We start from the raw sequence: 15,752 nt of genomic DNA, 5'->3' as shown, positions 1-15,752 counted from the left end.
GAAAGGTAAAAGGGGAAAGAAAGCCAGATAATGTTGAAATTTAAAAACAATAGTAAATAAAAAAAGCCCACAACATGGCCTATGTGGAGCCCAATGCATATCTACCACCTCACCAAATTTGATGAAACGAAATGGAGTATAGGAAAAAAATACTAAATATTACACATATTTTAAATATTGATTTTAATATGAATATTAAGTGATAATAATTTTATAATTGATTATGATCATTAATAATAACTTTATAATTAATTTAAATACATATGAGAATTTGAAGAAAATGCTAAATAAGCAGTGATACAGGATAATCATCAAAATTGAAATATAATTTATTTTAATACTAAATTCTAGTAGACTAGTACTGATATGTTGATTTATCATTGCAATAGATATATGCTCTAATGACTCCATTAGCAATAAAAGCATTTATTGGAAGTTCTATTTATAAAAAGAAAAACACTAGAACTACACAATTAAATAGGATTATATATACTTGTATTTAACATTTTCTGCAAACAGTGAAAACAGAAATGGGACTACATTTTTAATGAAAATATATAAGTTACTAACAGCCATAAAGATCCTTAAATTTATGAGCGAGGTTCATACAAATTAAATTTGGTACATTTTGATAATTTAATCCATAGAGCGTGTAAAACAATCGTGATAATTTTTCTATAATTTTTTATGATAATTTTAATATTTTATTAAAATATTATATTTAATATTAAAATTAATTATAATATATCTATGTTTAATACACATATTTTTCACGTGGTCTGGAAACACATAAATACATTTGAATTATCTTAAAGAACAATGGAGCAATTTGTCAAAAATAAGTTAAATTTAACTTATACGAGTCTGATTCATAAATTGAAGAATCAATGTGACTTTTTGCTCAAACAAAATGCACTCATAGTATTGTAATCCAAGTTTTTTTTCAACCTTTTTTTTTTTTTTTTTAACCAAAGATAGAATTCATTGATGAAGAGTAAATTACATTGGAAAGTCATATAACAAAGTTAATATATGATCTTTCAATTTTGATCTAAAATACTAACAAACAACCCAAGATACAAGCAAAAAATAAATCGAAATTAAGCAAATCTAAACATCGATTCCGCATAAAAGGACCGAACAAGAATTTAAGAGTGAAGTTCCGTTGGAGCGGGTTTTCGATTTGTCCTTCCGATTTGACCGGCAAACCGCTTGATCCGTTGAAGCTAAGTATTTCCGATCCTCATCTTCAATGAAGTTCTAAAAAGTTAGAACAATACACATCCAAAAATTTTAGATCTACAAAAAATTGACTATGAAGCTTGAACAATCACTTGAAATTCTTGATAGATCTAAAAACACACCATAAAAACATAAAAACATAAACTTTCAAGCAAAAAAATACTAAAATTCATACCGAAAAAGCTATTAAACAAATAAATTTATTGAAATAAGGCTTAAATTTATAAAAGATTAAACTTTTATGGGCGGAGAGGAGGCGATTTCCGATTGAGATCGGAAAATCACCTCCTCCCACCCTTTAAGAGATGAAGTAGAGAGGAAGTTGTTTAGAGAGAAGAGAGAGGAAAAAAAATGGTACTCAATAATTGAAATTGATCCTTTTTTTCTTTTTCAAGCTTATCCATTTGTTTAAAGAAGTTCAAATTCGATGATTACATGTTCCAAGTTGCAGATATTGGAGCAACAATTAGATTAATCATTAGGGAAGAGTTTTACACACCACCTTGAACCTACCTATATTGCAGTTGTATATATTATGAGTCCCTGTTAGTCACTATCTTAGCATTTCCTAATTATGGCTAACTTCCTTTTCCTTATCAAAAAGACTACCCCCTTCACTATATTTTAATATAATTATCCATTTTTATCACATAATTTAAAAGAATTTTTTTTAATATTATCTTAGCAATAGATATTAATTTATTAGTAAATTCTGAATAAAAATAAAATAAAATTGTTATTGGGCAAGAATTTTGAAGAAAAAATAGACAGTTTTATTAAAAAGGATGGAGTTTTGTTTTCTTTTTTAAAAAACGAAAAACAATGGAGTTGCAGTGCACAGCATGTATCTAAGGATCCACAACCTTTTCATTGAGACCAAAAAATAATTAATTAAAAATGTCTATCATCCATTTTTGATAATGTGAAGTAAACTAAAGAGATAAAAAAAAATCTGTGATCTTTATAATTATAATTTTATTAGGTAGACCCATAAAAAATTTAGTCATTTATATAATAATGAAAATTATTATAATTTTTTTTCAATTGGATGCCTCTCTTTACACTGTTGTAGTTATTATAAATTAAGATATAGAATAACAATAAATGATTAATAATTTGAAAAAATAGAAATTGAAATCAAATAGCACTCTTTGCATGAAAGATTAGTTTAAATTAGACCCTACATACAGGTACAAATTATTCAATTAGACTTGGAAAATCTTTTGTTGATTGTCATTTTCTAAAACTTCTATATTTGGATCATTAATATATGGTATATCACATCAATCTTTCCATTTCTCTCCAAAATTTTGTCCAAAAAACTAAATTAAATAATTAACACAACTTCAAATCAAGATTTTCAGATTCAATATTAGGTGAGCCATCAATTGAGCGTGCAAGAATGTGACCTTCGTTGCACTACACAACATAGAATTCTTCAGCTCTAATTCTGAAAAAATCGATTTTAAGTAGAAAATTTCAATTTCAATTATATTTATATTTTTAATTGATATTTTTTTAATTACTGATGAATCAACAACATATAATAAATACACAATTTTTTAATATATAATATTATAATTTAAATTTTATTATTAGATGAAATACACATAGTGTCTGCAAGATTTTTTTCTTTATTAAGATATAAAATAAATTATTGTATACTTTTTATACATTTTTAATTCGACCAGTTAGGAAATAATCTAATTAGTTTTCTCACAGTATAAAAGTTGTGAAATTAAAGTTTCAAATTAACCCGAATTTGCACACTAATAATTTATCATTTTTATGGTGAATATAAGAAAACGAACTATTCTCAATTGTGTAGCTCACACGTGTTCGTCGAGCCTCTGATAAATCAAAAAGATATAGAATTCCAACCTATTAGAATTCACACTTAATGCAAATATAGTGTTCCATTTTTTAAAGAAAAAATATTGAATCAATCGCAGAAGGCTGAATATGAAGTTAATATGATCTTAAACTCTTGTAGGGAAAGGGATGATTTGTTTGAAAAAGAGAAGCATGAATTATTTAATATCTTATTGGTATCATGCCAAATTAACAAACAACGAGAATAATAAGAAAGGATGGGATATTTTGGGCAATTCTTGAAATCATTATGATCTTATATATGTAATATGTATACACTTAATGTGTGGTTCTCACGCATTCCATAATTAAGCATGCATGTGAACTTCTGATATACTTGATGATAACATTTTCTTTAATCTTCTCTTATAAGGTGCCAAATTATCTTATTTTTCTCTTGAAAATTCTCTCTTTTAGACACATCCTTGAATGTAAGGATGTAGGGTCACGATAAAGTCAGGAACAAAATCAACAAAAACAAATGGCCGATGAATGAAAAAAATATATTGATACCGACCTAATAATATCCGAACTCCAAGCATCGCCTAACGAATGCTATGCTCGCCCAACGGGTCTCCAAATCTCCCATCGCCCATGTCTGTCTCGGGCGGACTCATCCAGGTCTGCCATCTAGGCGACCTCATCCACTCTGTTCCCTGACACCCACTACCCGGGATAATCGGGAACGTGCCTTCACCATTATCAATAATCGTGGGACAAACCCACGATTTACCAGATAACCACCGCCTTAAACTCATTATAAAAGGAAGCCACCGAATGCTGAGAAGGGTAAGCAAAAATCAGACTTAAATACTCTTACATTCATTTACCTACCAAAAAACCCTCTTTGACTTAAGCATCGGAGTGGCTTTCAGGCTGAGCAAGCCTGAGGTCCTTTGAGCTTATATTTGTTACTTGTGCAGGAAAAACAGTACGGGCGACCCTTTAAAGATCGACCTGTATCATTTGGTGCGGTGAGCGTGGAACTTATTAGTTTCGTCGTTCCTTTTAGATACTTTTCAGAATTTGCTTTTTCAAAAATGGATCCCCCACGAGATAATACTCTACCAGCTACCAACAGAGAAGACAGGGAAACAGAACCACCGGCCCTGAATTTGTTTCCCCCAACCAGCGAAGAAGGAGAAACCAGCGACCCCCTGGCGATAAGACAGACGATACCTCCGATAGCCATAGCCCCTGATGAAGAGCCAATCAACAACCAAGCAATGTTCAAGGCCTTCCTAGAAATCACCAGTCTACTCAAAGACATCAAACAGAGTATCTCGTTAAAATCGCCAGAGCAGGGATCAGCGAAATCACCAGTACAAAAGTCAACGTCAACCATGGACAAGGGAAAAGAACCGATGCGAGAGGAAGATGCCCCTGAAAATTCCGCAAGGAAACAAAATGCCCCCATCGTAATTCCAGACGAAGAACGTTGGATGGATGAACGACACACCCTCAAAGGCGGAGAAGAGCATCTGGAGGAAAAAGTCCGCCAAGTCATGAGCAGGCTTGGAATAAGATGTGAAGACGTAGACATCTCTCTTCGAAGTGACTCACCACTCGCAGATTTCATCATCTCTCACGAGTTCCCTACAAAGTTCAGATACCCCCCAAATTTGGAGTCATACGATGGAACAGGCTGTCCCAAGAGCCATATTCACAAATTCCAAGCGGTGATCAATGTTCAGACAAACTTGGATCACGTACTATGCAAGCTTTTTCCTACTACCTTAAAAGGCCTGGCGCAGGAATGGTACCAGAGTTTAAAGCCAGGATCAGTGCTGACGTTCAAACAATTCTCAGGACTTTTCCAGGCTAGATTCGTAGCATGCATCCCTCAAAAGAAGCTATCCACAGATCTGCTGGCCATCATGCAATGGGAAGGAGAGACACTCAGGAAGTATGTAGAAAGGTTCAATAAGGAGGCGATGCAGATAGAAGACCTGAGCCAGGAGATCGCCTACACAGCGTTACTCAATGGAACTACCAACTCCGACCTACGAAAGGAATTGTTGGCTAAATCACCAAAATCATTTACCACACTGATGACCATCGCACATACACAGATCAGAGTGGATGATGGCCAGAGAGAGATAGAGAATCGCCTCGGACGGGTAGAAGAACGAACGTTTGCAGAAAGAAGAAATGGGGACAGATCGCCCATAGGAAAGAGGTTCGGAGAAAAAGGCAACGACCATTTCAGAAATAAAAGGAAAAAAGACGAAGATAGGCGATATACGCCCCTGAACACAACCAGAACCAACGTACTGTTTTGGGTAAAAGACAGCCGAGAGAAGGTCAGATGGCCAAGGAAGATGAACGCTGCATCAGCCAACAAAAGAGACAATAGCAAATACTGTGAATTTCACAGAGACAACGGCCACACCACAGATGAATGCTGGCACCTAAAGGAGGAGATAGAGAAGCTGATAGAAAGGGGATCCCTTTCCCAGTTCGTAAAAAGGGACACCGAAGCCAGAGAGACGGAATCAGAAAGAAAGAAAGAGCGGAAAGAAGAAATCGCCAGAAGACCCAGACCAGAGCCAGCAGGCGTGGTTAACGTAATAATGGGCGGATCGACCGGAGGAGACAGCAATACTACAAGGAAGAAAGCTGCAAGAACAGTCTACTCAGTTAGCCCAGGTGCACCGAATGCTAAGAAATTCAGAAGCGTATCTTTTTCGGAAGTCGATAGTCATGGCTTGTCAGTCCCCCATGAGGACGCCCTAGTTGTCAAGGGGCGACTCAACAATTTCGAGGTATCTCGGATGCTCGTAGACACGGGAAGTTCGGTAAACATGATCACGATGGAGGTGTTCGGCAGAATTGGACTCAAGAAAGAAAATTTGACACATGTCTCTACTCCACTGGTGGGACTAGGAGGCAAATCTGTACAGGTGGAAGGATCACTGGAGATAAACGTCCAACTAGGGGATGGAGAGATCTACAAAGAGATCCGAGCAGAATTCATGGTGGTCAACATGGATTTCGCATACAACGCAATTCTCGGAAGGCCACTCTTGCACGATACGTGCGCATCCATTTGCATGAGGTACCTACTGATGAAAATCCCAACCAGAGAAGGCGATGCCGAAGTCAGAGGATGCCAAAAGTCAGCCAGAGAAGCATACTTTACAGCTCTCAGGAAAGTACATATAACCTTGCCAGTACTAACAATGGAACCTCCAGAGAAGAAGGAAAGGGCGGAGCATTATGGGCGAACTGAGAAAATCGAATTATCCCCAGGAAAGGAGATAGAAGTGGGAGATGAGCTAGAAGAAGAAATCAAACGATCTCTGACCGAAAACCTCAGATCGCTTGGAGACTCCTTTGCCTGGACAACAGACGAATTGATCGGAGTAGACCCGGACGTCATATGTCATCGGTTAAACATAGCGACCGACGCGAAGGCAGTGATACAAAAGAAGAGAAGGCACTCGCCCGAAAAACAACTCGCCATCGCAGAAGAGGTCGCCCGGTTAAAAGCAGCAAACGTGATCAAAGACGCCTATTACCCCAAGTGGGTAGCGAATGTGGTGATGGTAAAAAAGTCCAATGGCACTTACCGAATGTGCGTGGACTTCACAGATCTGAATAAAGCATGTCCCAAAGATAGTTTCCCACTTCCACACATTGATCAGTTAGTAGACTCCACAGCAGGTCACGCCCTCTATACATTCCTAGATGCCAAGGCGGGATATCACCAGATACCCATGGCACCTGAAGATCAGGAGAAGACGGCCTTCATAACGGACCAGGGATTATTTTGTTACAAGATGATGCCCTTCGGTCTGAAGAACGCAGGAGCCACATATCAGCGGCTGGTGAACTCAATATTCAGAGATCAGATAGGAAAACACATGGAAGTTTATGTGGATGACATGATTATCAAGAGCATCCGGGCTGAAGACCACCCAACAGATGTGAAGATAGTCCTGGAGACGCTAAAGAGATACCAGCTAAAACTCAATCCGGAAAAGTGCGTATTCGGAGTACCGGCAGGCAAGTTCTTGGGATACATGGTCTCTCAGAGGGGTATCGAGGCTAACCCAGATAAAATCGAAGCGGTCTTAAAAATGACACCGCCACGGAGCATACATGACGTCCAGAAGCTCAACGGCCGGATCACGGCTCTAGGTCGGTTCATGTCCTGCTCGGCAAAACGATGCCTGCCTTTCTTCAAAACCCTGAAACAGATCAAGAACTTCACATGGACCGCGGAATGCCAGCAGGCGTTTGAAGAGTTGAAAAGCTTCCTATCCTCGCCCCCACTGTTGGCGAGACCGGATCCGGGCGACGTGTTATATTTATACATCTCTTGCTCTGACGAAACAATAGCAGGAGTATTGGGGTCGGAAAAAGGAGGCGAACAATACCCGATCTACTACATTAGCAAAGTACTCAGAGATGCGGAGCTGAGATACCCGAAGTTGGAGAAGCTGGCGCTGTGCGTATACACCGCCACCATCAAGCTCCGACATTACTTCGAAGGGCACCAAGTCATTGTACGGACCGACCAACCATTACGAAAAATCCTCCAGAAGGCAGAGACAAGTGGACGCATAGCAGAATGGGCCGTCAAAATAGGAAGTCTGGGCGTTATCTATGAAGCTCGGAAAGCACTGAAAGCTCAAGCACTAGCCGACTTCTTCGCTGAATTAACATTCAAAGAACCCATGGAGGACAAAACGACTCCCTGGGAGATGCACGTCGATGGAGCAGTTTGCGGAGAAGGAGCAGGCATCGGAGTCGTGCTCAAAGGACCAGGAAGAATCCAAATGGAATACTCAGCAAGACTCGAGTTTCCAGCTTCCAACAATGTTGCGGAATATGAGGCGCTGATAACAGGGTTGCAATTATGCGAAGAGCTCAACATCTCCGAAGTCCAGATCTACAGTGATTCACAACTGGTTGTGAACCAAGTCTCGGGGAACTTCGAAGTAAAAGAAGCTACGTTGAAGAAGTACGCCAAGCAGGCCAAAACCTTCTTTGCCGATAATGGGCGATCCTGGTCGCTACAGCAAATACCCAGAGCAATGAATGGAAGATCAGACGAATTGGCAAAGTGGGCAGCAACAAAGAATTACGACTCAATGAGAAACATTCCTCATGAAATCAAACGACAGCCTAGCTTTCAAGAAGAAATTGAGGAAGGCGAAGTACTGATTGTAGAAGGGGAAGAAACCTGGATGTCCCCCCTCACAGCATACCTGGCTAATGGAATACTCCCCGAGGATAAGAAGGAAGCCAAAAGGATAGTGATACTCTCATCAAAGTTCGGAATATACAACGGCCAGCTGTACAAACGGTCATTCACCCATCCCTGGCTAAGATGTGTGAACAAAGAAGAAGGAGAGTACATCATGAAAGAATTACATGAGGGGACCTGCGGAGCACATGACGGAGCATCAACACTGGTCAGGAAAGCACTGCTACAAGGCTATTATTGGCCCACGATGAAAGAACAAGCTACAACGCTGGTAAGGGGATGCTGGCCTTGCCAGCAACATGCCTTGGTACCAAGAAAGCAAGCTTCAGAAATGAAACCCATCGGCAGTGCATGGCCGTTCGCCCAGTGGGGTATGGACATCCTGGGACCTCTCCCTTTGGCCACAGGACAACGGAAGTTCCTGGTAGTGGAAATCGACCATTTCACCAAGTGGATAGAGGCAGAACCACTGGAAAAAATCACCCAACAACGCATAACTAACTTTTTCTTTAGATCTATCTTGTGCAGGTTTGGAATACCGAAGGTGCTGATCACAGACAACGGAAAGCAGTTCGACTCAGCAAAGTTTAGAAAGTTTTGTGCCGAGTATCAGATCGACCTAAGGTTCACTTCGGTTTACCATCCACAATCGAATGGGCAAACCGAAGTGGCCAACAGAATCCTACTGGCCGGACTAAAAAGAAGACTAGACGAGTGCAAAGGAAGATGGGTAGAAGAACTCTACAGCGTCCTATGGAACTACCGTACCACCCCTAGAGAATCAACGGGCGAAACTCCATTCGCCCTAGCCTATGGAACGGAGGCTGTAATTCCTGTAGAGATCGGCGCACCCACACCAAGGACAGAAGACAACCAGCTAAACCTAGAAGAAAACGAAGAAGAGCTCAGGAACAATCTGGATCTCCTGGTTGAAAAAATCAACAAATCAGACATCAGAATGGAAGCCTACAGACAAAAGATGGCCAAACATTTCAACAGCCATGTAAAGAAAAGAAAATTCAAACTAGGCGACCTAGTCATGCGAAAAACCGAAGTCAAAAAAGGAGAAGCAGGAAGTGGAAAACTGCAGCCAAACTGGGAAGGACCTTACACCATCAGCGAGGTCATTAAAGAAGGAACATTTAAACTCACCAACTTCATGGGAAGAATCATACCAAGGACATGGAACGCCAACAACTTGAGGAAAATTTAGTGACAATGGATCACCATCCGACATGATTAGTTATTCCTTAAGAATCAACATGATTAGTCAAGCGATGTTTAGTTTCAATATTGTATTTCAATTCCTCCAAGTGATGTTTAATCACAGCATTGTGTTTCAATTTCTACAAGTGATATTTCATCACATTATTGTATTTGAATTTATGCAAGTATTTTAATTTACCCTTGCTCGGACAAGGAATTTCCAAAGATATCGTCTCTTTACCATAGTTACTGATTACTTAAAATATTTCCAAAGAGGAGAACTGACGAGTTCATTCCCAAAAAAGGAAAATACACAGTCAAAATATATATCGCCTAAAATAAAGAGAACAAAAATAAAGAAGGCAAAAAAGATATATATTTAAAAGAGGGCAAATGCCCCACAAAAATTACAAAGGAAAGTAAAATTCCTAACAAAAGAAAAGATACAAATGTACAAAGTACATAACCAAAAAAAAAAAAAAAAAAGAGGGAAAATTCTTCCTATACAAAAACTAAAAAGAGGAATCTAAAGCTTGATGATCTCTGGCTCAACCTTCTCCGGGGCAGCCTCTTTGTTCCCCTCCAAAATATTTGGGACAGATAGCCCCTCCTGCGAATTCCGCCTGGCTGAAGAAGAAGCATCGACATGAATGTTGCCAGAACGGGTGGGAGAAGGGACATCGGCAAGACTAAGAGGATCGGACCCTGGAAGGATAGACTCCAGATCAGAAGGCCGATCCAACAAGTCCAGAGCAGCAAAAGGCCGCTCCGAAGATATAAGCAAGCCGAAGTCCTTCTCCTCAGGACTACCTCCCAAACCGGGAACAAGAGGCTTCTCGCCAGCCTTGGCAGGTTCCTGGACCCCTTGGGCAGACTGTTCGGCAACCTCAGCAGCACCTCCACCATTTTCAGACTTGATGGAGACAAACAAGTCCTGGGGAGAATCTGGCTCACTCTCACTGTTAACCCCCTCGGGAAAGCCATATAAGAATTCAACGTCCCCATCAGGATGACGCTCCAAGTAGGTACCCACGATGGCTTCAGTGAAGTCAGTCAGATCATTGGCTAGCTGGGCGGTGTTACGGCGACGCCTCTCCTTCTCACGAATCAGCCTGCCCCGCTTCAAATAAAGCCTCTTCTCAGCAACTGAGACTTTATCGTTAAGGGCCGTGACGGTGGTGTCGAACTCCTTCTTGAGATCGTCATAATCAGTGCTTTTCAACACCACCTCTGCCGCCAGATTTTTATTTTCCTTCTTAAGGCGGGCGACCTCCTCAGACAGCACACGCTGCTGCTTCACAGCACTCTCCCTCTCTCTGGATAATCTATCCACATCAGCACGAAGAGAGTCCAGCTTCTGAGTGCACCCGCCATGTTCGCTGCGAAGGGAGTCATACTTTCCCTTCAGCAGCTTGTACTCCGTCTTTAACTTCACCTGCATCTCATCGTCGTTAAGACGGTTGGAGCGGTATTGACGGATGGCATAGGCAACCTAAACATAAAATAAAACTGAGTTAGAAAATAACCATAACAGGAAGAAAAAGGCAAAATGATCAAGTTAGAAAATAATCACCTTTGCCAGGTTGGAAAAACAATCGTCCATCAGTACGTTGTCCGGCCTCTTCAAATAATAGTCAACGTCCGAAGGGCAGCAGGAACCCCGGAAGATGTCGTGGGCAACGGCAGGACAACGCACCGTAGCATCAGCCCCATACTTTTGAAGGAGCAGGTCGACCTGAGTCACCATCACATCCCTCTTAGGCCTTTTCATAGAGGGTCCCTCCCCCTCAGTATCTTCGCCCCCTGAAGAAGGAGCTCGCCTTTTGCTGCCGGTCGAAGCAGCCGGGGCAGCTTGGGGAGCAGAAGGAAGGGATCTGGCATGCTTCTCCTTCGCAGGAACCTCCATCTTATCCTTCCCCTTACCGGTGTAAGAGGGAACAGCAGGAGGAGGAGGGCTGGTGACAGGTTCCTTTATCTTGAAGCCTGGCAGCACCACCCTAGGAGTAGGGGCAGATTCATCACCCTTCTGAGAAGAAGGGGGTTTGCTTCCAGTCGTAGAAGGAACATCGCCTCCTTTCTTGGCAGGCGCCTTCTTAGCCTCAGAAGTCGGCTTGGGAGCAGCTTGAGGAAGGGCCTCCCTCTCTCGAGCCTCCCGGCGAGCTCTCCTATCCTCCATGACCTTCTGCTGAAGCTCCTTGAAGTTCGGCACTGAAAAGTCAAAGTAAACAAAATTCAGAAAACGCCTCACAAAAATTAAAAGGGAATGAAAGCTTCATGGCACAAACAAGGTACCAGAAGGACTAAGAGGCATAGAAGAAATATTAAGAGGGGAAGAAAGAAGTGGTTCGCCCATGTCAGGGAACTCGTCTCCATTATCAGGCGATGTCTCCCTCTTATCCTCACTCTTCTTCCTCTTCCCCCTTTTTTCACCCTGCACTCTCTTGTTTCTCTTGGAGGCAACACTTTGGTCCCAGCCAAAGTAGGAATCTATCAGATTCACTACGTGCACCTTAGCGCCACCTCGAAGCAGACGCAGCGTCTCTTGATCAGCCTCGCTCAGGTTCGCCTTTTCCAATTTTAGGGGCCCCTCCACAAAAACATTCGGAATGGAACCCCAACCCCCTTCCTTCTTGGCGATAACAAAGGAACCTTTCCACCGCTTTAAAGAATTGGGAAGACCAGTGAAGGGAGACCTTCCGGGTTGCAAGTAGAAGAACTCATCGCTTTTCTTCCTCCCCAAAGAATAGATCGCCCTAACAATCTCGTAGCCCACCTGTCTCTTCAGTTGGAGTCCACGAATAAAAACTCCGGTCAGGTGGCGGTGGGCGTTAGGATGGAGTTGACCTAAGGGGATCTTAAAATTATCAAACACTTCTTGGGTGAAGAGATCGAGTGGTAGCCTTAAACCCGCCTCAAAATCTTCGACAAAAAGCAACTGTTCATCACCCTCTAAGACCTGGCTAACAGCCGAACCCTCAGATGGAATCCGAAGGCCAATGAAGGAAGGAATTTCGTACCTCGCCCTAATCCACACAAGGGCTTCTTGACCCAGACTGATGGTCCACTCAGACAAGGGCTTTTTATTACTAGAAGATGTCCCAGAAGACCCTTTACGTCTCTTAAAAATAAAATCCTCCTCATCTCCTTCGTCATCACCCAGTCCACCATCTCCGACCTCATCTTCACCAGCATCCTCAAGGGGAGCCTCGCCCTCTGGCTCTCTGTCATCAACACCCTCCTCACTGTCAGGGATCACCTTCTGAGACAACCCTTCCTCGTCAGAGGACAACTCAACGAGGGTAGCAAGAGGAACAGGGTAGGTTGGGTCACTGGCAGAACTCTCAGAGGAAGAGGAAGAAGAAGGGGAAGACACAGAAACCCTTAATGTAGACATCCTAAAAATATACTATCTGAAAGCAAACAAGAAGAAGGAAGCACGAAGAGCAACAAAAATAGCTAAGCCACTTACTGATTGAGAGAGAAAGTCTGGTGCTATGAAACTCGAAGAAAGCCTGATTGGAGAAATAAATCAACAGAAGTAGAGAGTCAGATAGAAAAATCAAGAGTAAAAGATTTTAAATAAAAGAACAAGTACCTCTTTTATACGCCAAGATAATACACTCGAATGCCTGACAGCAGGAAACTCCTCGAAATAATCAATGGAAAACCAAAAGTCGCGTTCTTTTATAGTCAAAAAACGCTTCAGATTCGTAACCGTTGAAGGAAACGTTTGAAATTCAAATTGTTTCGAAAATTTCGGAAATTCGAATTTTGAAAATTGGCGCTTCAAGTCTTTGACTTAGCAAGATTATAAGGGGGGGACATCTGATACCGACCTAATAATATCCGAACTCCAAGCATCGCCTAACGAATGCTATGCTCGCCCAACGGGTCTCCAAATCTCCCATCGCCCATGTCTGTCTCGGGCGGACTCATCCAGGTCTGCCATCTAGGCGACCTCATCCACTCTGTTCCCTGACACCCACTACCCGGGATAATCGGGAACGTGCCTTCACCATTATTAATAATCGTGGGACAAACCCACGATTTATCAGATAACCACCGCCTTAAACTCATTATAAAAGGAAGCCACCGAATGCTGAGAAGGGTAAGCAAAAATCAGACTTAAATACTCTTACATTCATTTACCTACCAAAAAACCCTCTTTGACTTAAGCATCGGAGTGGCTTTCAGGCTGAGCAAGCCTGAGGTCCTTTGAGCTTATATTTGTTACTTGTGCAGGAAAAACAGTACGGGCGACCCTTTAAAGATCGACCTGTATCATATATTAGAATAAAATAATTAAAAAGAATCAACAATGAGAATATTAAAAACAATTAATAATAGCGACTAGAAAAATTGTCATTCATAATTAACTTCATATGAAAATTTCAAGGGGGTGTAAAAATATGAAATGACATTCATTTTATTATGGTGAATAAAATGCAAGATTTAAGGTAGTTAGGAAAATAGATAGAGAAAATACACTATTTTTATTTTGTTTTTAATTTTATATTATTTTTAAATATATTTACCGGTCGTATTTTTTTAATAAAAATATATTTTTTTTAATTTTAAAAATATTTTTTTTACTCTTTAATGATTTATATTTTGTATGGTGTTGTTTTTTTGTCTTTTGTCGTGTTTTAGTGTAACTATTGCGTTTTTATAGTGATTTATAGTTTGTTTTTAGAGTAATTATAGTGTTTTTATAATATATTTATAGTGTATATATTGTGTATTTATAGTGTCTCTGTATTGTTTTTATACTGTATACTATAAAACCATTGCAAATACACCATAGATATCCTATAAAAACATAGATACACTAAAAATATACTATAACGTAAATATACCGTAAAAACACTGTAAATACTCCATAAATCATTTCGTTGCTTACAAAATCGGTAACATCAAAATAAAAGAACAAATCTATGAATAAGAGAAAAATAAAATAAATATATGAAAAATAGAAGAATTTTAAAAATAAAAAAATAATAGATATATAATAATCTATTTACAGAAGATTTAAATTATCACAAAAAAATTTAAAAAACTATAAAAAATCTAAAAACAATATCGAGAAATCCATCGGAAGAAACGCAGTGAGGAAAAAATCAATGGAAGGATCTCTCTCATTTTCTGTACAGGTAGCCCTTCCAATTATTTTTCTTTATTTTGAAAACTCCTTCAAGTTTTGATTTATATATCTAATCAACCCCTTTAAAATGTAATCCTAGTTCCTCCCCTGTCTGACTAATGAGTTTTTTTTTTTCTCTCGTCAATATCATTGTGTTGCTTCAGTTGCATGCGATGCGAGGTCAACAAGCTAGGGAGAGACTCTTTTCCCATTATTGACAAGTTCATGGGTAAAGCAGGAGCAAGTCAGTACTTCATATATATATCCTTTGTTAAAAAAATAATTGCAGTCTTGTTAATATAGCAATTGACTAATATCAAAGAGTTTAGAGAAAATTACGGAATTATTACAAACACGCGGACTAATTTCTCAAATAGCCATTTCCTCAAATCTTTACATTTCATGGCCATTCCTGTTTACATTTAATAACCTATCCAATAAAAAAGAGACAGTTGGCGTGCTAATCTTATGATAAACCTGACGCATCAGATGCGTCAGTGAGTCAGACACGTCAGGTTTGACAGTTGTTAAAAATAACCCAGCTGATATTTTATAAATATTTAACGTGAAGATATAAACATGAGAGAGCAGTTGAGGTAGTGGCATGAATCCTTCTTATGTTGGAAGAGCATCCAAGTTCGATTCTCAATGTGCCCATTTTATTTTTTTATTTTTTAACAATACATATATTGCTATCTTTTTTTTTTATTTCAAAACACTAATTATACCTTATTTTTCAAGTCAAACAATAATAATACATAATTTTTACTTTATACAAAATATAGCTAAAAAATATATTACATACTATAAATACATTTTAAATATACATATGATTTTATAGTTTAACGAGTTAGAAATATATTTCAGATATATATTAAAAACAATTCATATATATTATTTTATAAATATATATTAATTTATGAGACGTGATTGATACATTTTTATAGATGTATTTGATTAATACATCATTGATATTTAATTTATATATGAAGGATACGATTTGTTTCAATATATAATATATGGTAGATACGTCTTTAATACGTATTTGAGATGTTATTAAATAATATTTTTAAATAT

General features: G+C 39.4%; 1 protein-coding gene across 1 annotated transcript; it reads left to right on the top strand.

The window, feature by feature from the left end:
- Positions 1–4,457: 4,457 nt before the first annotated feature.
- Positions 4,458–9,542, top strand: LOC126672930 (uncharacterized). The gene is made up of 2 exons (XM_050366880.1): positions 4,458–8,753; positions 8,901–9,542. The coding sequence occupies exons 1-2, from the start codon at positions 4,458–4,460 to the stop codon at positions 9,540–9,542; spliced, it is 4,938 nt and encodes a 1,645-aa protein (XP_050222837.1).
- The last annotated feature ends 6,210 nt before the right edge of the window (positions 9,543–15,752 follow it).

The sequence above is a fragment of the Mercurialis annua genome, linkage group LG3 (genome assembly GCF_937616625.2).
Source record: "Mercurialis annua linkage group LG3, ddMerAnnu1.2, whole genome shotgun sequence".
NCBI classification, from domain to species: Eukaryota; Viridiplantae; Streptophyta; class Magnoliopsida; order Malpighiales; family Euphorbiaceae; genus Mercurialis; species Mercurialis annua.
This window is presented reverse-complemented; position numbering and strand designations above follow the sequence as displayed.